Raw genomic sequence first — 25,119 nt, 5'->3', positions numbered from 1 at the left:
CTAAAGCAAGTGAAAATTGCACTTTTAATGTAAAAGTCTATTCCCCCTCCCAAGTGCATAGCTAACAGTGATTGTTACAAGAAAATTTTAATTTCGATGATGATAAACTAAAGTCATTCTATACGATGTTTATTTACATAGCTCTATAAAATGTTGATCCCATAACAGAGCAATAATTTTTATGCACAATCGAGACGTTAAAGGCTCTCTTGTTAAGATTATGACAACTCTTATTCTAGTTAACAATGAACTTTAATGCAACAATTCTAGTGTTATAATTAAAACTCACCTATGTAGAAGAATGCAGCTTTAAGCTATCAAGGCTTGGTTATCCACGACCTAAGGAAGACCTCGTTCCTCTCTTCCTGCCTTCCCCAGCATAGTCAGGGCACCCGCTGGGAGCACCCACAGCCCCAACCTCACACCTGGGCAGCAGCACACAGATGCTGTGGTTCACCTGTAGACATGTCCACATTCCTCTCTAGGCTATTCCTCTTAATAGCAAAGGCATCGTGTTCACCTCTGATACCTGTGTCTAGCACAGGGTCTGGCACACTGCAGGCACTTGATAAGCATCTCTTGAATGAATTAGCATGTCTCAACAGGTCTTAGCTCAAAGACATCCAAGGAAGAGGAGTCTCTAGCACAGAGTTGGCAAACTGGTTCTCTAAAGAACCAGACGGTAAATATTTCAGGCTTTGAGAGCCACATGGTGTCTCCTGCAACTTCTCAACCAACCAGTGTAATTTGGAGACTGCCATAGATAATACGTAAATGATTAAGTGTGGCTCTGTTCCAATAAAACTTTATCAACACTGACATTTAAATTTCTTATAATTTTCATGTGTCATGAGCTATTCTTCTTATTTTCTTCCAACTATTTTAAAATGTAAATAACCATCATGAACTTACATAAGGCCATACAAAAAGCAGCAGCAGGGTTTTCTAACCCCTGCGCTGGCACATCTGGGCAGAGAGATAGGTAGGAAAAGCTCTGGGTTCCACAGGCTGGAATAGATTGACTACAAGAGGAAAAGAGAGAAGTCCATGGTGGATGAGTGGACCCTCACAATACGTGAAAACAGGACCAAAAGACACAATACAGAAACAAAAAACAATGCAGTTTTTGTTGTTATTTTTCTTTTAAACTAGTTATACCATAACAGTGAAACTCACATTCAATTAACTGATAGGTAAGGAATTGAGAAAAACAAAAATTGGTATATTTAAAAGTCATTAGTAATACTAGTTGGGGACAAAAACCCCAAAACCTTTTCAGGTTAAAGTTTTACCATCTCCAGCATTGCTGACATGCATTCTTTCTCTCTGCTGCCCACTTTCAGGTAGAAATGCAAATGAGCAGCGAAGCAGACAAAAGATTGGGAACAAAAGCAGACAAAAGGGATTCTATCTCAGAATACCCAAGGACTGACTGTCATGTCTTGTCCTAGCCAGTCCTGTGCATAAAATCTTAGATATCTTTGATTTTAAAGGGGCTCAGAGTCAAAAAGCTGCTCCATTCATTAAAAGTAATGGTAATTTTTAAAAATAGCACACATAATCATTTTACAAAATTTCAAAGATAAAGTAGCCAACGTTAGAAAACCCACGTATCTAGAGATAACAGTTAAGATATTTGTGGATAGCTCCTTCTAGACTCTTTTCCTTATTATTTAAAAAAAAATTTGTAAATGTCTATTTATTTTTGAGAGACAGAGTGTGAACGAGGGAGGGGCAGAGAGAGAGAGAGGGAGACACAGAATTCAAAGCAGGTTCCAGGCTCTGAGCCATCAGTATACAGCCTGAGGCGGGGCTCGAACTCACGAATCGCGAGATCATGAACTGAGCGGAAGTCGGGTGCTTAACCGACTCAGCCACCCAGGCACCCCTAGACTGTTTGCCTTAACTGCACTGTGTATGTGTATGTCTGTGTATATGCATGTTTTTTTTTTTTTTTTACTACAAGAAGAATTCCCCTATTTTGTGGACAAAGAAATCCAAGATTTGGTAAACTTCCTCAAGATTGTGCATAAAATGAGTCTGTAACAACACAGGAGTAGGACATCTTTTGGGGCCAATGCTCCCTCCTACCACCTCCTAACAGAAGTAACAGTTTGCATCTTGAATAGGTGCCGTGTGCATAACAGGATCTCAAGAAATTAATACATGCTGAAATAGATGCCAACAGTGCTGTCCCATGTCTTTTTCTCAGTCCAGCTCTGTCCTAGCTAGCTTCAGCAGAGATGCTAGCTGGGAAAGAGAGAGCATGAGTGGGGGAGAAGCAGAGAAAGAGGGAGAGAGAATCCCAAGCAGGCTCTGCACCATCAGCACAGAGCCCGATGTGAGGCTCCAACCCACAAACCATGAGATCGTGACCTGAGCCAAATCAAGAGTCGGATGCTTAACTGACTGAGCCACGCAGGTGCCTCAGAGATGCTCTTGATTATCAACAACACAAATATCATTGGTTTCAACACTGCCAAATCCCAAAGAGCATATGGATACAGGGACAGCCTCCTTTAATAATAAATGGCATGTAACTGGGAATTTTTGTTACTGAAATGTGCTTCACTTTGGAATGTTTCCTTTTGGCTTTATTTTAAAATGAATCATTATTCTGGTCCTTTACAGATCTATTCATCAGGGATTCACTTTTGGATTCCCCCCATGTCCAAAGGAGGAACATTAGAAGGACCAGTGAGTATCAAGACATTTGCCTAAGGTTTCCCTTCTTTTTCAAATGAGTAAGATCAGACTTAACCATGACTAAAACAATTTCTGATGGGCCTGTTCATGTCCAGAGTCACGGCACATTAATGACATGACAAGGAAAGGATAATCTACGGTCTTGCCAACATTCTCCGCCTCATTAAACATCTGGCTAGAGCCAGGTAGAATGATCTTGTGAAACATTCTAACTATTTTGGGAGGAAAACTTTCATCTGGGCGCCATGCTAAGCAGGTTAAGTGGCAGTTCTAGTGAGAAAGGAAGTATAGTTCTTAAAGAAGCAAAATGTCAAGGTTATCTCTCAACAGAACAAGAAAACCTGATTAGCCAGCTAGACAGAGAGACATGCTTGAAATGGAAAACTGCCACCTGCCTGGTGACTTAAGGACATGGGTTTAAATGGCCCAGGGCTGGGTGTTGCTGACCTGAGCCAGCGCCGGCACCTCCACTCCAGGTCAAACTCCACTGGGGATGACCCTGGGAGCAGGGCACTTCTGAAGGCATGCTCTGAAAGGAGGCCCCAGGCTTTTATAAAGTACTAGCTCATGTAGAAGGAGAAACAAGCATTCTGGGGAACTGAGCTGAGGTATTAGGGAAATCCAAGAATGCTATGTTTGCTGTTTTTATCATTCTGATGGCCCCATCTTCTAAATAATGATGCATAACAGGGTTACCCAGGCACTTAGGAGATCTACCAGAGAATTAATATTTGTGCCAAGGCCTATACAAAAGGGAATCTGTAAGGCAAAAAATAGTGTCTCAGCAAACACAACGAATACCTGGTACTTTTACCCATCCAGCATCCTTTGAATAATGGCATCCAGTTTTCCTTGGATTACCCCTTTCTCATTATGTGTGGTTCCACCAAGAATGTCAGTTGAGAACCCCACTACTGCCTCACTAGAGAAGCGGGGGCATTACTCAAGAGAGGGTATTAGAACTCTCTTTAACTAGGAATGTAAATCTGCATGGAATCCCAAGAGAGATTCCAGGTGGTCAGAGCTAGGACATTCCAAATGCAGTGCTCCAAAGGAGCTACCCGTGAGTTCCCTGGATATTTTCCACCTCTTATTTTACTTAGTAGTTAATAAATATTTATGAGTGCCTCCTACTATGTACAAAGCACTGTTCTAGATGCTGAGGATATAGCAGTACAGAAGCAGACCGAAGTCTCTGACTTCAGGGGCTTACATTTCAGTGAGAAGAAAACAACAATAAACAAGTATATAGAGTATATGAAATAATGATAAGTGCTAAGGAAAAAATGACACAATGCTAGCAGAGAGGGAGCACAAGGGCTGGCAGTTACCATCTTAGAGCAAGGCCTCATTGAGGAGGAGAACGAGGAAGGTGAGATCAGGCCTAAAGACTCAAGGGCTGAGCCCTGGGGCACAGCAAACAGGACTAAAAAGGAGCAGCCAGAAGGGAAGAGGAAAAACAGGAGAGTGTGGTACCCTGGAAGCCAAGTGAGGAGAGCATTTCAAGGAAGAGGGAGTGAGAAACTGTGAAAAGCTTCAGAATGATCAGGGAAGGGAAGTCTGAAACGGATTTAGCAACACCAACATGACACTTTTCAGTGGAGGAGTGGGTGTAAAAAAGCCCATGTGGAGTAGGTTCAAGAGAGGATTTAGGAGCAGTAACACAGACAACTATTTGAGAGATTCTGCTGAGAAGAGCAGAAAGAAATGGGGCGGTATCTAGAAGGGGAGGCAAGAGTGGGAAAGGTGGTGGTTGTTGTTTTTCATTTGTGAAGGATCACAAAAATTATAACACGTGCTGAAAGGAAAGACTCAACAGAGACTGAAAAGTTGATAATGTAGGAGAGAGAGGGGAAAACTGTTGGAGTCAAGTCCTTATGGACGCAGTCAGGAAGCAGCGCGGGGGGTGTGGGGGGTGCCCTGGGTGGCTCAGTGGGGTGAACATCTGACTCTTGATTTCGGCTCAGGTCACGATCTCATGGTTAGTGAGTTCGATCCTGGAGTCAGGCTCCACACTCACAGCTGGGCGCCTGCTTGCGATTCTCTCTCCCTCTCTCTCTGCCCCTCCTCCACACCTATGCATACCAGAGCTCGCTCTCTCTCAAAATAAATAAACTTAAAAAAAAAAAAAAAAAAAAGGAATCCACTCTAGTGCCCCAGGGCACCGGTTGCCTTTAGGTAAAAGCACAAGACTATTCCTCTAGCATACCTGGATGAAAGGTAGAAACAGGCACAGGTGTGGTAGCTTCTGGAAGTTCTCCTGATTTCTCAGTAAAATAGGTAGCAAGATCTGAGACAATCTTCTAGAAGAGTGAAGGGCATAGGAACATGGAGTTGGAGAGTAGGATACCAGGCACCTCAGGGCCCATGAGGTTGCTTTCCCATGTCTGATGGTTCAACTCTACTTTCAGTTATGTGACTGACCTAGAATACTTTCATAAAATACTTCTTTTTTTATTAACCACAGTTGACTTCTGCCGTTTACAACCAATGACCCAATATAGCAGCTCTTTCTTGAGGCCTAAGGTCATCACATTTTCTCACTTACACTTGGACTTTTATAAATTAGTGATCCTATTCTATCAAATTCTGTTATACTCCTAAATGCGTAGAACACAAGCTTGCAATATAGCAACAGGCCAAACAATTTGGGTTCCTCTACCATCAACTGCACAGAACCAAGAAATAATGATTTACATTTATCCCACCAAATTGAAAACAATAAAGGAGTATACTAAACTACTGCAAGAAAAACTTGTCTATACCTGTGAGAAAGCAGAAAAGATGGACACCAAAATTCAAACCACCTGACGATTTCTTCAAACCTTCTTTTTAAGCTGCAAGAGTGTCTACCAAGACAGAATGAGGATAAATACACGTACAACTTTCCTCAGAGTATAGATTAATACCTCAATACAGACTTCAGTAACTCAGAGGGAAATCTGTGTCTCAAGTGTACTACGGGGTAACCTGCAGGCACAGAGAACCGTTTTCACAGAGGATGGTAATGTTTAATCTGGGAATGGCATCTGAGAGGGCAGTGAAACTGAGTAAGAACGAAGGGAAGTCAGACTCTCCCACAAAGAGAAACATTTTGAAGATCACAAAGAGGAGTGGAAATTTCCAGACTGTGCAGACTAAGATGAGTCTTCATGATATAACGTGTCATTCCCCTCCAGGAAATTAACAGTTATTAAACTGCAGCACAGACAGCTATTTCTGAGATGAAATCAGCCTTGCAACACTAAGAAGCAGCAGGGTGAAGGTGAGTAGTTGCTCACCTCCCAAAGAAATCAACCCCACAGAGCTTCTTTCTAACAGGTGCACTGTTCTACAGGGCATTTGACTCATGAAGAGCACTGAATACTCACAGGGAAGTGTGAAGCCTGGTGTAAGGTATGGCCTGAAAGCAGGAATTAACGGGCTCTTTCTCCCAGATGACCTTGTGAGGAAGGGTGAGAGCCGTGGTCAGCCTTTTGGGCCAGATGTGCACAAACCACCACCAAAACAAACCAAGGCAAAGATGAACACATGCACACACACACACACACACAATTCTCCCAAGTGGACAAGAGCTGCGTGTGCTGTGTTTTTAGCACCAAGCCCTAAGGGATCTGCTGGCCAATAATGGAACTATGAAGAAAGGACCATCCATTTCCTGGGTAAGAATGACTTGTTTTGGTTTAATTGCTTCAACAATTCCCCATCTTCCCTCACTTTAAAAGGCACAGCTCCATGATCCTCCTCCCCCCACCCCCCAATTCCTCAAACAGATTGTACAAGTTTACAGTTATGGTGGGTGTGCTATATGCCAGACACTCTTCTAAGAGCTTCATGTGGATTAATTCATTTAATCTTCATAACAACCCTAAGAAGGCAGGTGCTATTGCTGTCTCTAGGCTTCCCAGAAAGAAGAGTAAAATAGCTGAAGGCTTTTATAGTTTACCTCTATATACTTTACTAGGCAGTTCTCAGGAGGAATGAACCAGAGAAGCCAGCCACTGGCTGGTCCAAGCCCCAGCACTTGCTCTGTCTCTTGGAACCATCTCACGAGTGGCTAAGAATTACTGTTTGGAATGCCCAGCTCCCTCCTCCCATTAGTCAAAGGTTTACCCTCGGGAGTTTTAAAAAAATATATCCCCCTGCTTCCAGGTTGTGCAGGTAGAGACGCCATTATGTGTCATGCCTCCTCGGGGTGGGAGGTAAGAGGCCGGAGGCACATGGAATGGGCATGAGGTGACAAGCCACCAAGCTCTAACTGCATGAAGCAGGGTGCAGCCTACACAACTGGTTATTGCACTGCTGGCTGAGGTACACACAGGAGAAGCCAAAAGGATCTGATGTGCTAATTTAAAAGTTCCTGACACTATTATTCAATCTCCATTTTCAGAGGAAACTCGGGCATAGTGAAACAATTCACGTAAGGTTACAGAAGGGACAAGAGCAAGACCGGGTTGTCTGGGTCCAGAAATGGCCTCTTAGTCACTGTGCTCTCACTGATGAACGTCGACTGCCTCGTGGCAGCTGCCAGGTTTGAGCCACAACAGTTGTTTAGAACTGGTTAGGAAACCTGTCAGTGTAAGAAAATAAGTATTACAGATAACGCTTACCATTCGATGCAAAGAGGACACAACAAGAGAGGGCATCAGCGCCCCAAACAATGTGAGTCAGGCAATCACTGCTGCTCAGCCACAAAGAGAATTTAACGAAACCAATTCTGGGGCTAATGCAGAAGTCTGGCTCACCAGAGCAGAAATAAATGAAAGGGGGAATAAAGACAACACAAAAGATCAAGGGAACTAAGAGCTGATTTCTTGAAAAGATAAACCAAAGAGACAAACCTTTAGCTAGATGCATCGAGAAAAAAGGAAAGATGACTCAAATTCAGAAATGCAAGAGACAAAAAAAAGGAAAGGAAAAGGAAAAGACAGACAGCTGGCTCTGCTAAAAGTTGGCAAAGAAGAAACTAAGTCATGTTCTTGTTAGTTAACACTCTCACTTTTGTGATACCCCATAATAAATGGGAGCAGCCCCTAAGAAAGGGAAAAAAGATAGCATCCTTCTCTTTGCTCCTCCTGGAATTTGAGAGGGAGCTCCGTGGCTGACTCTGGGTTCAGAAGAGGAAGAGGTACATCAAAGAACAGGAAAGTCATTGAAAAAATTAACCCAACAGAAGTGGAACAACTCAGTACGAACAGAAGACCCAAATGAAAGGCGCTCCAAGACGCTGTGCAGTAACAGCTTGAAGCCAAGCATTTCCCCTTGCAGAATGGGCGTTTCTTATGACGTGAAAGATTTAGTTCCTTGAATTCAGAAATGTCGCTGTTTTGTTTTGTTTTGTTTTGTTTTTTCAGAGCAAAAATTTCAACTAAACTTGTGTCTTGCCTTGTCTTAACCCTAAAGCCTGGAAGGTCACGGGACAGAGACACCTTTGAGTTGAAAGTAAGTGAAGGTCTGGCAGCGAGGCTGAGTGAGGGTAGAGCTCTGATTTTTTTTCCTACGCTTCCATTAATTTAAAGTGCTAAGTTGCCTGTTTGCTTTCAAGTATGTGGTTGTCCTCTTTGCAGTGTCACTTTAAATGAACTTTCCTTACACTCTGCCAAAAATAGCTAGAGAAGGTCCTTTGAGAATCCCATTCTTAGTCTTAAAAAAAATACACTCCCCCCCTCCCCCAGCCCATACACATAAACAGGCCCAGAAGCACTTCTTTCCACTTCTTCCAGGGACCTCCAATTTATCAGAAATAATAAATATTTCAGGAGAAACACAGAGCTGGTCAGGGAAATAATTCTCCCAGCCCATTTCTGCTTGTTCATTTATTTATGTGTTCGTCCAGTATCGAGCCTCTCTTTCAGGATTAGCAGATAGGCAGGCCAGGGACTGAAAATCCAAATGCCTACCCCATGGCCAGGCAGGTAGGGGGCACAAGGGACAACAGAGACAGCACGGACTCTACCCACTTGTAGTCAACTGTGAGCAAAGAGATCTAAATTCTTTCAAGTAAAATCACCCCAGTTAAAAATGTTGGAAACCTGTCCAAATTTTATAAACAGCAACATGTGGAACCACAATACCAGACAGAACACATGTATGGGCTGCTCTGGCTGGAGGCCCTTGTTTGCCACCTCTAGGCAAGAAACAAAAGATAAAGGAAGACAGACTGCCTGTCCCTTGGGAGCTCACAACCTAATAGGAGTGAGAAGGCAGACACTTGCTAAACTTCCACAAGGTGCAATGTAATACACACTAGAAGGGAGAAATGAGCAAAGGCTATGGGAGTTGAGGAAAGTGAGAGGGCACTTGAGGCAGAACAGATTCTTGTAGTCAATGGCATTTGAGTTAGGGTTAAAGAATGAGGTAGACTTTGGCAGGCAGAGGCTAGAGAGGGACCATTCCACACAGAGGAAAATGAACTGAAAGAGGCAAAAAGAGGGAGCCGGGAAGAGAATGTTTGAGAAATGGTCAAGAGACCCTCCATGCCTCTACCCAACAAATACGCATGAATGTCTACGTGCACTATGCAGCAGGGATGCAGTGGTGACGAGGGACACAAGATGACGTCGCTGAGTGTGAAAGGGTCCGAGGTGGACACGGCCTTGGAGGCCATACCCAGAGCGGTATCTTCAGAGCAATGGGAAAGCTTCCTTTGAAGATTTTTAAGCAAGGGAATCCCAAGTTGAGATCTGTAGAGTTCCAAGTTCCCCGGCTGCAGAGTGTGCATTCTGGGGACTGGAACTGAGCCTGAGCAAGGTGCGAGGAGGCCTTTGCAAGCAGTCTCAGAAAGAGATGATGCCAGCTGGGACAGGGGGGGTGGACAGATTTAAGAGACAGAAAGGGGTTAAAATCACCAGAACTAGCAGTGCAGGGTAGGATTCAGTGAGACAGAAGCCAAATGGAACTGCAGAATGTGGTCAACATGGCTCCATGGGGGTATCAGGGTATACCACCAGTGAGTGGCTCAGCAGCCAAGCAATTCTGTACTGGCAGCAGCGGGTGGCCAGTGGTTACTAGCGAGAAGAAAGGCTTAGGAGCCAGGGTGTATGGCGGAGGGAAGAGCGCCAGAGAAGCTCACAGGAGCGTTCCGTCTTAGAAAGTCATCATCTCAAAAGTACTATTTTCTTTTAAATGTGCTTTGTAAAATTCCACAGCTATTTTGTTTGGACTAGTCTTGATGGGGAAATAACTAGCTCTTCTCACATGTTTAACAGCTCTTCACTAAACTAAATCTTATCTTTTAGACTCGGGATGGAAGAAGAAGCAGTATTAGAGTACCTATGAGATATACGTTAATGCCAAGTATCCATGCACACTTCCTTTTACTCTAACCCTTTCTTTTCAATGTTTATTTATTTTTGGGACAGAGAGAGACAGAGCATGAACAGGGGAGGGGCAGAGAGAGAGGGAGACATAGAATCGGAAACAGGCTCCAGGCTCCGAGCCATCAGCCCGGAGCCTGACGCGGGGCTCGAACTCACGGACCGCGAGATCGTGACCTGGCTGAAGTCGGACGCTTAACCGACTGCGCCACCCAGGCGCCCCTACTCTAACCCTTTCTTAAACAACTTCAGAAAATGCTAGTTAACCATTATGGTCCATCCTCCTTGGTGCCAAGGCCTAACAATGACTTTCTTTATAACCACAGGCATTTGCACACGAACCCAATTCACTCTGCTTCTAGATCATGAAGGAAATATGAAGACATCCTTCTTGATTTGCAGGAATGCCTGGAAGTACTCATACTCCCGTCACAGGAAGGTGAAAACAGCCAAGCCACTAAACGCTCAACCCTTGATAACTTGTGACAATGGAGTCTACATATTTTGCTAAGGTCTCACTTGTATGCCAAGCATTTGCCCCGCAATATTCTTCCATGATTTCTGCCATCTACAGAATTTTGTCCTTTTTTTCAAGGCCACAACAAGTAACATATCATTCAAATAAACATGAGACAATTGGGTAATGACCAGAATAATAGAAATCAGCAGCTGACAATGAGACTAAAGTTCATTTTGCCCTCCTCATTTCTCTCTCACCTTCCACCCCCTGAATCTTGTAATTTTAGTGTGTGTGTGCCCACACTGCAGATGTAGTAGTCTCCCCTCCCAAATTGGCCTATGTCTAAATCGAGTTAACACACCATGTGAGGATCATTCAATAGCTTTAATGCTCTTTGTTAAGTGTTTTTTTGTTTTTTGATCTTTTAAATTTGTTTTAGAGACAGAGAGCAAGCAGAGAAGAGGGGCAGAAGGTGGGGGGGGGGAGAGAGAGAAGGAGGGAGAGAGGGGGAGAGGGGGAGAGAGGGAGAGAGGGAGAGAGAGAGAGAGAGAGAGAAAGAGAGAGAGAGAAAGAGAGAGAGAGAGAGAGAGAAGGAGAGAGAGAGAAGGAGAGAGAGAGAAGGAGAGAGAGAGAAGGACAGAGAGAGAAGGACAGAGAGAGAAGGACAGAGAGAGAGAGAAGGAGAGAGAGAGAGAGAAGGAGAGAGGGAGAGAGAGAGAGAGAGAGGGAATATCCTGAGCAGGCTCCACACCCAACACGGAGCCCAACTCAGGGCCTGATCCTACAACCCTGGCACCATAACCCAAGAGTCGGACACTCAGCCAAATGAGCCACCCAGACACTGCAAATGTTCTTTTAACAAGACTTTTTACAGTAAGCAATGTGGACTGCTGATTCAGAGCTCTGCTTTTATACTGATATCCAGGCCTCTCACATATGGCCCAGGTAAGTCCTGTTTGGTATAAAAAAATCACGGTGGCCCCCTTCCCCTTGCTGGAGATTGCTTCAAACCAATGAGATGTGATGGGAAGTCTGCTGGAGAACTTCTGAGGAAAATATCATCATGGCTCTTAAAAAGAGAAGCAAAGAATAAGTAATGTTCTTTCTGCCTCTGAACAACCACAGATGTGCAAGGATGCAACACAACATCTTATGACCCTGACGTAGCCAACACAAGGAGGCTGGCTAAGAGCAAGACCATAGAAATAACCTGAGTACTTCCTGAACCAAGAAATTAACTGACCTGTAGGACTGATTTTGTGTAATGAGAGACAGATTCCTTTACTGTTTAAGCCATTTTGAATTGGATTTTGTTTCTTACATCCCAGAGCATCCTAAATGATACACTACCTCTTTGGAGGAGCAAGAAAATGCCTCTACCCTTTTGACAACATCCTAGCAACAAAGGAATGGTGGCTTCAAAAAAGGAGAGACTGAGATTGATTTCTCAGTAAGTGCTTTGGGAAAACCAGCTGTGAAAAGGTATTTTTAATAGCCACTCCTGATGCATGGAGAGTCCTTTGAAATCCTCCCAATGCAGCATAAACACTGTAATAAAATGACGATGAGCCACTATGAATGGTATGTGTGGGGATATACAAGATACTTGGAGTCATCATAATATATAAACATGAGGAAACCACCATGAAATTTGTCTTTATTATTCATCTACTCCTATTTCCTTGTACAATTCTAAGATGGGGATGTTCTTCTCTTTTCCACCCCTTCTACCTGATGAAGACACAGAATCACATGATTAGAAGGGAACTCAGAAAACTGAGGCTCAAGAGGTTGACTGATTAATTTCCACAAGGCCCCACAGCCAGCTTAGTTTTCTATTATTAAAAATGCTTTATGCATGATTTTATTTTTATTTATTTATTTTTTCAGTTAGGGCTTTTGTATTTTTTTTTCAATATATGAAATTTATTGTCAAATTGGTTTCCATACAACACCCCGTGCTCATCCCAAAAGGTGCCCTCCTCAATACCCATCACCCACCCTCTCCACTTTATGCATGATTTTAAAACAAAGTCATTTGCTGAAACTCAATTTAATGCAGTGTCAAACTGTAAGGATATGGGAAATCAAAACTGGATTTTTTTAGTAATTTCATTATAAAAATCTCCTTTTTAAACTCACTTCTTGGAGGTTCTTTGTCCTATTTCCTTTTTAAAAAAAATTTTTTTAATGTTTATTTTATTTCTGAGGGGCAGGGGAGAGAGAGAGAGCATGAGCAGGGAAGAGGCAGAGAGAGAAGGAGACAAAGAATTTGAAGCTGGCTCCAAGCTGTCAGCAGAGAGCCTGATGTGGGGCTTGAACCCACAAATGGTGAGATCATGACCTGAGCCAAAGTCGGATGCTTGAGCCAAAGTCTAATACTTGGTTAAATCCCAATCCATTCCACTCAGTGCCATTTCTCTCTCCTAGAAAACCCCTGCATGTGACCCATTCTCTAGGCCAGTGGTTCTCAAAACACTCTTTGCATCATAATTACCTGGGAAATGAACCAGATGTGCAGATTCCCAAACAGAGTTCAATTTAGTAGAGCAGGGGTGTGGTCCCCCAATGTCAAGTGTAAACACAGCCAAAGTGAGTCTAACTGTGCTTTGAGGGCATGTGACTAGGCACATGACTCCAGATTGTATACTAGATTCCAGGATCCAATAAGAAAACACCTAATTATCATAGATTTAAGCTTTAACAACAAAAATGTGTGCAGAGTTGCCTGTAATTTTTACGTTCCCCCTGAGGTCTGAAACAAACCCAAGAGCTCTATGATTTGGATGTTCCCTGGTAATCATTTGCTTGAAGGCTTTTTGAGTTTGTAACTATATCCTCCTCTAAGACTTTTATCCCCTCTGAACACATTTCTACATGGGATTAAATATAAAATGTCTTAACTCTCCCTCCACAGTGAAAATAAATCAATTTTGGAAAGTATTTCAAAAAAGCACTCTAAGAAATACACAATACAAAATGTCTTCCCTTTGAATCAGACTCCTGAGAGGCACAGGGCAAACACGGTAGGTAAGGAGAGAAGTGAACACGAGTTTTCCAGCAGATCCAGCCCTGAAACCAAAACTTAGGAAGGAAGCTGAGTGTTAAGTAAGTGGACCAGAGGAACAACAGATGAGGCATATCCGAGGGTAAATCTGAAACTGAGAAAACTGGACTAAACAGACAAACTCCTTATTCCCAGTTAACTTGCCTCTCCTGGTCAATTTTAAAATGGGACAGCGCTGTAAATGAGCATACAGCATTTAAGTGGAATCTGAGAACTCCTCTGGGTGCCAAAGCATTTTTTCAGAACTAAATAAATACTCCTTACTGGATTCAGCAATGCTCATTTATACCCATCTCCTCCAAGACACTTTAAATCCCCATCTTCTGAGACCAAGAACACAGCCTGCTGAGAACCTGAGTCTGTGTGTTGTAACATCAGCTGAGTCACTCTGCAGTCTCTATGTAGATTTCTTTTAACGATTAAATGAACAACAACAAAAAACCACATAACCCCATAGAACCAAAGAAAGTCACAGTGAGGTATCAAAAACAAGGCATAATGCTCCATAAATGCTATACTATAACTAACTCCAACAACAAAGTTGGTTTAAATTCGTTAGAAGGCAAAAAGTCAAGGTCAAGCTGTCACTTCCATCTTATAGTTCTATTCCTTGTTAGTTCAGGGACAAAGATGAACTGAATTTAATGGGGTTGAGAGTGCTGAGTTGGACAAGAGGGAGAAAGCAAACTACCCTGTAGGAGATAAACAGGCTCAGTCCTCAGGGCAGTTTTACAATGGGCAAATTCAGTACTGGCTCTTCTGGATCACCATTTACTCTCCCTCATACTCAGTCCAATTAAGCTCTCATCACAGCTCCACAGCTTGAAAAGCCCACCGCTGTCAGAGGGTTGCTAAGCCTTCTCCTCCAGCTGCTTCCAGGAGGCTCAAAACCTAGTGGCCATACAACAGCCACGAGGATCCCCACACATACTTGGCTGGAGTAAGTATCCGGAACTGCCCGTTTCAGGAAAGGCCCTTCAAGTGTGCAAAGTTTTGCAATTAAGATCTAAAACAGCTTTTCCATTTAACAAATGCCTGACTGGGTTGTGTGGAAGAGGCACCAAACCGTCATCTCTGAGCATGTGGAGTTACTTTTGAAAGTCCAATTCCCATTATTTTAAACACACTTCATCAGAATTCTTTGACATTTTTTGGGCATTCTCCTTGTAAGCTTGCATGTTCTCTGCTATGCTTAATTGTTTCTGAACACGCAGTTCCAATACGGCGCTGCAAGAAATACATGTGACCAATAATGGAGCAAACCTGGACTCTGCCTAATTGCTTCTGACCAACATGCTAAACACTCTCGTTTCTTCATAATTAAGATCTGCAGAAATCTTCATGGTAACACGTACACTCTCTCCCCAAATGGTAGGATCAAGTGCTTGGTAGAAATATGAAAACAAACCGGTATAATCTTCCTCAGCTCACTATCAACTTATCCCAAAGACCTGAGTTAATGGCATGAGGAAAGTGTGGGAAAGGGCCAAATGTATAACACATCAATCAGTTCAGTAGAATGTAAGGCTTAATGGTTTAAGTTAGCTGTTACACTCTGTCTTTTTTTTTTTTTTTTAATTTTTTTCCCAACGTTTTTATTTATTTTTGGGACAGAGAGAGACAGAGCATGAACGGGGGAGGGGCAGAGAGAGAGGGAGACACAGAATCGGAAACAGGCTCCAGGCTCCAAGCCATCAGCCCAGAGCCTGACGCGGGGCTCAAACTCCCGGACCGCGAGATCGTGACCTGGCTGAAGTCGGACGCTTAACCGACTGCGCCACCCAGGCGCCCCTACTCTGTCTTTTTTAATACGCCAGTCTCCAAAGACATTCATCAAAGTCAGTGGAAGGTTAGAACATACATACATGTAGTCACTGACACAGCAAGGGAAGTCAGGAAGGCCATTCCTAAAAGGGTCCAGCAATACCAAGTACACAAATTCAAAACCATTCCAAGAGCAAATATTCTTAGCAGGAAAATCAGGCCTCTCGCAGAATGCTTTGATGATCTTGGAGGGGAAGTGGGCACTTGCCAAATTCCTTTATTCCCTAGGCTTTAATACATGTTACTTTTCAAATCAGTGACATTGTAGTTAAAGGGGAGCCTACTATCCATTCATCTGACAGATGAAGAAACTAAGGAATTGAGAGGTTCTGTGGCTTGTCCAGTACTCATAAAGTGGCTTGTTAAGAACAATCAACTCTAGAACCCAGGCCTCTTTACTCCAAATCCCAGGTCTATAAACCCACAACATATTCCTATTTGTCTCTGATTATCACAAGGACAGAGAACTCCTGGAAACTCTGCTTGTGACCCAGTTATCTCAGATGACATATTCCTGTTTGCCCTTGATCATCACAAGAGCAAAAGCCCCCTGACAACTCTGCCTAGTGGCCCGATATCATGGGCACTTCCCCAGCCTCCTCTGCAAAGATCAGCTGGCATTTGGTGCTGTTATCCACTGCAGTGAACATTTCACACATTTCTTTCCTAAGCCTCCGACATACCTGATGCAATAGAGGGAGAGGGAAACATAAGCAGCATTGAGACCAGCTTTAGCGCTAAGACATGAACTTCCTAGGGGTGATAAAAGGGCAGCATTCGGTGTCAAACCTACTTTGCCAAGTGGTTCATGAGCAGCTGTAACATCTGCCTATTTTTCTCTGGGAGCCGATGAACAAGGCTATGGATTTCAGAGACTCGAGACTCCTGGTTCTCCAGTTCTGCAAAGGCAAGAAGGAGGTAGTATTTGATCAGTGTCACAGGCAAATCAGATTGCAAGACAAAATCAAAGGAAATCAAAGGTTGGGCCCTAAGAGACCAAGGACTTCTCAAAGGTTTAAGATCCTGTTCTCCGTACTCATGACTAGATCTAGAAGTGTTTTTAATGATGCTTCTTGTAGCAGTTTATTAAAAAAAATGACCGTCAGAGAATTCAAGCCAAAATGATGACAGGACGAAATGGAGCCAGTCAATTGCACACTCAGAGCAGGCACAAACTTGGTAGCAGCTGGCTTCCTAGAATGACGGCTTCATTTCAAGGAAGGGAGGAACTTCATGCGCTTGTCAAATGATAAACAAATTGTACATGAACAACATTACAAGGGTCTCAAGTATCAAAACAACGCCTCAAGATAGCATCCAACAAATCAAAGGTAACATCCGGTTGTTCTCAATTCATGCATGACAACCAACCAGCCTGGTAGAAGAAATGGCTGGTAAAATATGTAAATCTTCCTGCCAGCCTGTAATCTCAATCCTGGCCTGCCATGGCTCGGCTGACTTTGGGCAAGTGGCTTCATTTCTCTGGGACACAGACTGATAGTGCTCACCACACCTATTTATAGGACTGATGTGAGGTTTAATTAGAGAATGGCTGCTACAGGTTTGGAATTTCTCTGAGAAAGAAATCACATAAACATGATCTTCACTCCCAGCTTTCTCTCAAGTCTTTCTCCTCCCTTTTTTAAGGAGACAACTTGAGAAGATAAGGCCACCAGAACAATAGGTATTAATCAATTAGGCCAGTAGTGACTACCAGGGTAAATGGACTCTGAAGGCTTAAAGGAAGCAGAGAGAGAGGCACAGAGACTCCTGACATAATAACACGGTGGAGACTCACGCCAGATTTAAATCTGATAGAGAATCTTACTGCTCCTTACAGGAGCCCTGCCCCACGTCGACAGATTCCAGTATATTTAGGGTAGCTTGCACCTAATCCCTATGTATTTTAATACCAGTGATATGACGCAAGGGGCCTGGACGATATAGCTGAAGAATGATCATAAGCTGTAAATGGAAGCCATGATGGAAAGAGGACTGGGAAGTTATATAAATGGTGTCATATTCAAGGAAACACTTCCAATGCTCAATTTAGGTAATGTGCGAACTCTGATTCATTCTGCAAAATGCTACTCAAGGGCTGGGAAACAACCCAAGGAGTTAGAACTCCAATAATCAAAATTAGAAAGCCAAACTTGCTTTTCTCTCTTCCCCCCAACCCCAAAACACACTTCTGAAGTTCCTCTCCACTGTAAATTCAACATGGTAGCAAGGCCCTTGACAATCCTAGTTTAGTTTCATCTCTATTTTGTGTCTACCTCATGAGCATGTATGTTGGTAGTTTACACTCAAAATATAAAGGGTAGAAAGTATTTATTTTGGGATAGTGACTGTTCTTTGAAATAGAAAAATCTATCCCTTTCCCTCTTACAACTGTGACAAAAAGAAAACCTACTTGCTGCTTTGATGAAACTTCTTTGAAACTGGTACATCATGAGTGGTCCCGGAAGCATTCTGGGATAAAAGGATATACACAAGTCAGCTTCATAAAAACAATCACACTACAAATCGTGGCTTAGATGCTGCCCAACTGTATAGAGACAAAGATCAAAGGACACAACAGCAACTCAGCTTAGTCCAACTGAGTTTCCCTTTTGAAAGGGTCCTGAGATTTCACATGACATTTTCACTCTTTCTTTTCAAAGGGAATGGATGCAACTATGTTTCCTAGTTACAACCAGGAAAGTGCTAATGTGAAAGTCTAGCACAAACCAAGAGATTTCCCTTTCAGTCGGTGACTCACCCATTGACAACAGCCTTTTAAGAGGTGTCTGAGAAAAAGGCAACTAACTAAACATTTGCAATTACCTGTGCTTAAACTCTTGTCTTCCCCAGCAGCTTGTTATTACAGTCAGTTCCTCTGGAAACACTATGAGAGACTTCTGTGTTTTTGTGACCAATTCACGACCGAGTGTTTCTCCAGAATGCCAAAGGGCTAGATCCCCTAACGTTAGGCAAGGTATAATCAAATTTTATCTGTTTTTTTTTAATGTTTTATACTTACTGTTTATTAGCTAATTACTATCAACATCCACAAGATAAGTGCTAAATACAAACCTCTGTAATATAGTTTTGTATAAACCACAATGGTAGTATTTGTGGTATGAATGTTTAAAGAATATGTTTACTGAGTATGTTTAACTGTAAACTTCAGCTTTTTTTCTGACAGTCCAAAAAAGCTTCTCAACACACTATAAATTATTCTTGGCTCAGATTTTATTTTATTCTCACTGGATCCCCTCATTTGACTCTTGATCATCACTAGCATTACATCTTACTCATGACTTCAAGATCCTTCCATCAATTCCCCAATAGCCAATAAAGCCTGCATCACTCATTCCTTTCCCATTGCTCTCCTTGGTTTTTGAGCCAAATGAATCTTCGCAAAACGTGAACAAACGCTTTTGTAATTCATGAGTGTAGTTCTCTTCTTTGTTGAACACTGGACCCTCCCCTAGCCTTCAAGTCCAGTGTAAGTTTTGGTCACTTCATGAAACCAATATGAAGGCAGCTAGACTCACCCATTCCCTTAATAACCAAGGGAGGGGCAGGGACGTAGGACGAACAGGACATATATTGTTAAAAGAAAAGGAGTCTCTTCAATAAAGGAATGTTTTCCAACGTAAGAGAAGGAGTCAAAAGGGATACCCGTCAAGTTCTCATATTCAATGGCCAATGTCAGCAACACAGTCAATCTGTACAAGGCACAAAACCACCAAAATACACAGGACATGTAGTCACACTGTCAATAGAATGAGATATGCGGTTCCTTCTTTTCTTAATAGAGTATTTGGGGATTTCAGGAAAGAGCCTATTTCAAGTTCTGTTAAAGGCTGATTCTCATAGTGGCTTCTCATAAAAAGCAAAGCTTCTTGAATCACTCAATGGCACCATCGCACCATGGCACCCCATCAAGTACAGAGGACTTACAACTGGTGTGACCAGCTGAGCTAATTGCACCCACACATGAGCTGTTTCCACATCTCAGACACCCACCCAGCAGCTCTCTGGAGGCTGAAAATAAAACTGCTTTCTTCCTGATTGCATGATAACAAGCTAGCACCCTGCCCTGCAAATGAAAAGCCCCTACCTTAGGTAGGTCTTCAAAGCACTAGTGATCGTCTTTATCTCCCATTCGGCACAGATATCAGTCTCCGCCTCAGAAGCAGTTTTGGGGTCTGAAAAGAAGAAAAGACCATGTGTAAAGAGGAGCAGAAAATACAGCTAAACACAAGAATGCTAAAAACATTCAGCTTCCCTATTAACCAAAGAAATCCAAATTAAAACAAAAACAGCACCTATTTTTTTGTGGGCTAAGAACATGGTTAAAAATGCAAATGTCTATGGACAGCAAAAATGCAGTGAAATGATCCTCTCATAAATTGCTGGAGGCAGAAGAAATAAAATGCAATAGTTTTGAAAAGCAATTTGGCAATATGTATCGAGTCATAAAAATGTTTATACCCTTTGAAGCTGTAATCCCACTTCTCACAATCTGGCCTCAGGAAATAAGATAAAGCAAGATTTAAGTTACATACCCCAGAAATGTTCAATACACACTAATGCTTTTCAACAGCAGAAAAAAATTTAAAAGGAGATAACCTAAATGTTCAATGATGGAAGAATGATTAATTTTGGCATGTCTTCCCGATGGAATATTATGTTGCATTTATATGATAATGCTAACCATGTAACACTATGGATAATGCCTAGCTTATCACGCAATATCAAGCAAAACACAAAAAAACAAAAACAAAAAAACACCCCAAGATTTAAAAGTTTGTGAGAAACTTATATGAATAAAGGCTGAAAGGAAATACTCTAAAATTAAAATAGTGATTGGGTTAAAGTGTTAGAACTATAATCGTTTTTATATTTTCTATACTATGACTTTATTCCATTACTTTTTTTAATTTTATTATTTATTTTTAAAAATTTATATCCAAATTAGTTAGCATATAGTGCAACAATGATTTCAGGAGTAGATTACTTAGTGCCCCTTACCCATTTAGCCCACCCCCCCCACAACCCCTCCAGTAACCCTCAGTTTTTTTTCCACATTTATGAGTCTCATGTTTTGTCCCCCTCCCTATTTTTATATTGTTTTTGTTTCCTTTCCCTTATGTTCATCTGTTTTGTCTCTTAAAGTCCTCATATGAGTGAAGTCATATGACTTTTGTATTTCTCTGACTAATTTCACTTAGCATAATACCCTCCAGTTCCATCCACGTAGTTGTAAATGGCAAGATTTCATTCTTTTTGATTGCCAAGTAATACTCCAGTATACACACACACACACACACACACATACATACCACATCTTCTTTATCCATTCATCCATCGATGGACATGTGGGCTCTTTCTATACTTTGGTTATTGTGGATAGTGCTGCTATAAACATGGGGGGGGGTGCATGTGTCCCTTCAAAACAGCACACCTGTATCCCGTGGATAAATGCCTAGTAGTGCAATAGCTGGGTAATAGGGTAGTTCTACTTTAATTTTTTGAGGAACCTCCATACTGTTTTCCAGAGTGGCAGCACCAGTTTGCATTCCCACCAGCAGTGCAAAAGAGATCCTCTTTCTCCGCATCCTCACCAACATCTATTGTTGCCTGAGTTGTTAATGTGAGCCATTCTGACAGGTGTGAGGTGGTGTCTCATTGTGGTTTTGATTTGTATTTCCCTGATGATGAGTGATGTTTAGCATTTTTTCATGTGTCCGTTGGCCATCTGCATGTCTTCTTTGGAGAAGTGTCTATTCGTGTCTTTTGCCCATTTCTTCACTGGATTCTTTGTGTTTTGGGTGTTGAGTTTCATAAGTTCTTTATAGATTCTAATCATTTATCTGATATGTTATTTGCAAATATCTTCTTCCATTTTGGTGGTTGCCTTTTAGTTTTGCTGCTTGTTTCCCTCGCTGTGCAGAAGCTTTTTATTTTGATGATGTCCCAATAGTTCATTTTTGTTTTTGTTTCCCTTGCCTCCAGAGACGTGTTAAGTAAGAAGTTGCTATGGCCAAGATCAAAGAGGTTTTTGCCTGCTTTCTCCTCGAGGATTTTGATGGCTTCCTGTCTTACACTTAGGTCTTTCATCCATTTTGAGTTTATTTTTGTGTCTGGTGTAGGAAAGTGGTATTCCATTACTTTTATAAGTACTTTTTTAACCACCGTAAGCCGAGAAGTGCAATGGGGACCACCATAATTACAATGGATCCTTATCATTTCTTGTCTCCTCTTGTGTAGACTAGTAAATCAAGGTGTGTATTTTAAAGGAGCATTTATTATTAAGGGAGGGACCACTCCTATGGTTAGTCTTCCTGGGCAGCCCATAGGTAAATAAAAATAAGAGGCAGAGGCTGGGGAGTATGAATGATTTCACAAACCAATAGGGCCCCACCTTACTGCTGTTGACGTGGTCGGAAGTGATGTCTTTCAGGAAACTGAAGACAGAATCCAGCTTCCTCAAACGCAAGACTAGTTAGTGATTTGCCTCCCAACGCTCACTCCTGTTTCCTTTTGCACAGTGCCTCATGTTCCATCACGCTGTTATTCTTCTCTGGTTCCTACTGCACGTGCCTGGGGGAAGGCTCCAGGTTCCAGGGAGCGTCAGGATAAGATTCAGACAGACCAATCAAATCCCAGCATCTCTCTGGCCTCATGGCTGGTTCAGGGATTAGCCCAATACCTAAGCCAGCTGCATCAGAATGAACTTCAGGACCTTTCTGGAAGACAAGGGGAAGCCTGTCTGCTATTCCCTGTTAGTCTTCTACCTGCAAGGTTATCCAACTGTGCTAGGTGCCACCATCTAGATCCTCAGAGTCAAGTCTGACAGACGAAGCCAGAGACAGGTGGTCTGGATGATAGGGGTGGAGTCTGTATATATAGCCATACTTTTTTAGTCCTATGAGCCAATAAATTCCCTTTTTCCTTAAGCCAGGGAAGGTCAGGTTTTTGTTTGTTTGTTTGTTTGGTTGGTTTGTTTTTTTTGAATAATCCAAAGAGACCTAAATGATACAGCAGGTGAGCAGAGACAGCCACTGGACTCTTTTTGGACAGTCTCAAAGGAAAAAGACATTTCTCCTACAGAGTCAACAGCCATTCAGCTGGAAGGAGGAATGAGTCACAGGTGGGCACAATGGATTTTCCATTTACTGGAAAAGAATCCACTTTCATTCTAGTAGGAAGATGCCAAATAATCATGAGTAGATTAAGGATTTAGGCTCTAATCCCCAGGTAAGGGCACAACTCCAGCCAGTACTGACTGCTCTCAGTATGTTCCCCTGATACATATTAGATGAGATAGAAAAGACCCCAGCTTATCAACTCTTTGGCCCTTAAAGGCAGCACACGCCTTTGCAGGTGACCCTGGGTATTAATGAAGTCTGTCTTGCCACACGGAACAAACACTGAACAACCTAGAGAGCGCAATTTGATTTCTAGGGTCACAGAACGGTCAACTCCAGAGTTCTATCACAGCAAATTTCTGAAAAGTGAACCCCAATGTCCAAAACGTCTGCCGCTTTAATTCTTTTCTTGCTTTGTCATCTCTTACTCCCTTAATGGTTTCTTCCTGTGGAAGAGTATGTACCAAAAAACTCTGCTTAGCCTGACCTTTTCCCCATCCCCATCCCTGAGCCACATGGAGGGCTGCCATAGCGCACGGCTCCTGGACGCGAGACAACTGTTACTGTACATTATTCGCAGGAACAAACCAACTTCTACCCAAGGAGAGAGCATGACACTAAACGAGCAGCAGCTGGCAGGTCTGGGAGTTATGAACTGTTCCATGGGACCACATTTAGCAAACTAATGATTAGCTTCCACTTATTCGGGCTCTGTAACCATAGGAATATTGTGTAACATTACAGAGAGGAGAGTCAAATTACAGCCCGGCTAAAGGGCTTTTTATAGCACCGAAGAGGCAAGGCTCATAACTTGAGGATGTCCAATTTAATTTAATATCCAAACTAAATTGAAGACAGCCTCCCAAACCACCTCGTTTTCAGAAAGTGCTGCCAATTTCCACACCTCCCTTACCGATGCTACCCCTTCACCTAGCAGAGCTTCCTGGTGGCATCCGAATATGAGCCAAGGACGTAATTACACTTTTCTTCTGAACTCAGTACATGTCTCTCCACCATGCGACCTCACCATGCAATGCATGGTAAACGGACCTGAGCTAGAGGAGGAGACCAAGGTACAGAAAGGCAGCCTCTGGGGAAGGTGAAACATGAGTATTTCTTCCTGAACCTACTACCACGTGAATTGAGAAAAATAGGAGACAGACTGGAAGCAGTGGTTACAAGCAGAAATCGTCTCAGAAATGTCATCCTGATCAGCTCCAATATCTCTAACAGTGTATGCACACACAAGCGCACGTATAAATACCTACAGCTTTTTAGAAACAAACCAAAGTACACTGTACATGTCACTTTGTACACTATGTTCATTTAACAGAATCTTAAGAAATTGTTGCTTATTGGCACATAAATTTATCTACCTCACAGTCTGTCCCTGCACCACAGCTGATGTCCTCTGTGAGGCAAATGAGGCTGTTCCCTGGGTTTTGCTGTGAGAAACAGCGATATCAACTACTGTTTCCTTGTACCTGTCTTACATTTAGGAAAAAAAATCCTACAAGTGAAATTGCTAGTTCAAGAAGTACACGTATTTTTAAATGTGAAAGGTATTCCTCAACTACCCCCCAGAGACTGTCCCATGAGATTTCAGAGTGACTCCTTCCCCAAATCATTGACAACAACATCCAAAACTTTGATGTTAGCCAAACTGAGAGGTGGGGACAAAAAGGTCATGTTTTTAATTTGCCTTTTTTAATGAGGAAGAAGGTTGAGAACCTTCTATGTGTATTTTTGAAATTTATGGAGTATACTCACCCTTTTTGAGCACCCACTTCCATTTGTGACAAACGTATGCAGTCATGTAACGACCACAATCAAGATAAAAGTCATTTCCATCACCCACAAAATACCCCGCGCCCTTGTAAATCAACCCCCTCCCTCCACCTCCAGCCCTGGCAACCACTTTCACCAAGCCTAATACTCTTGAAATCTATCTGAGCTGTTATATGTACCAGTGGTTCAATCCTTTCATCACTGAGTAGCATTCAGTTTACAGATATGCCACAATTTGTTCATCCATTCATTGGGTGATGGACATTAGGTATGTTTCCAAGTTTTTACTGTTAGGAACAAAGCTGGTATAAATATTTACATACAGGTCTTTCTATGGACTATAAATTCACCTCTTGGGTCAATACCTAGTAGTGAAACTGGGTAAAAAATGGTAGGAGTAGGTCATATAGTAAGTATGTTTCACTTCAACGGAAATCGCTAAATTGTTCTCCAAAACGGGTGGGTCATTTTGCTTTCCTACAGCAACCTCTTCATAAGCATGTGATATGGTCAGGTGTCTAATTTTGAAATTTTAGCTATTCTAGTAGGCATGAAAGGATAATTTATGTTTTAGATTTCCTTTTCTTTAAGAACTAATCATGGTGCTCATCTTTTTTTTGCACTTTTTGGTCATTTGTAAATTTTCTCTGGTAAAGTGTTCAAATCTTTTACCCATTTTTAAAACTGAGTTGGTTGTGTTCTTACTACTCAATTACTTGAGTTATTTTTAATATGTTCTGGATACAAGTCATTTACCAGATACACCTCTTGCAAAACTTTTCTCATCTGTAGCTTGCCATTTCTTTTTCTTAATAT

At 42.2% G+C, this 25,119-nt stretch overlaps 1 protein-coding gene across 2 annotated transcripts in view; it reads right to left on the bottom strand.

Moving 5' to 3' along the window:
* Positions 1 to 25,119, bottom strand: part of ARHGAP26 (Rho GTPase activating protein 26) — a 427,668-nt gene that overhangs the window by 139,680 nt on the left and 262,869 nt on the right. For both annotated transcript variants that reach the window (XM_047086326.1, XM_047086334.1), the window contains exons 15-17: positions 19,482 to 19,569; positions 17,787 to 17,845; positions 16,167 to 16,272 (exon numbers count right to left, since the gene is read on the bottom strand). In XM_047086326.1, the coding sequence (XP_046942282.1) occupies positions 16,167 to 16,272; positions 17,787 to 17,845; positions 19,482 to 19,569 (253 nt within the window). The remainder of the gene's footprint in view (positions 1 to 16,166; positions 16,273 to 17,786; positions 17,846 to 19,481; positions 19,570 to 25,119) is intronic.

Source organism: Lynx rufus, unplaced genomic scaffold (assembly GCF_022079265.1).
Source record: "Lynx rufus isolate CCGP_SWC_20201006 ecotype Redwood Valley unplaced genomic scaffold, mLynRuf1.p SCAF_1, whole genome shotgun sequence".
NCBI classification, from domain to species: Eukaryota; Metazoa; Chordata; class Mammalia; order Carnivora; family Felidae; genus Lynx; species Lynx rufus.
This window is presented reverse-complemented; position numbering and strand designations above follow the sequence as displayed.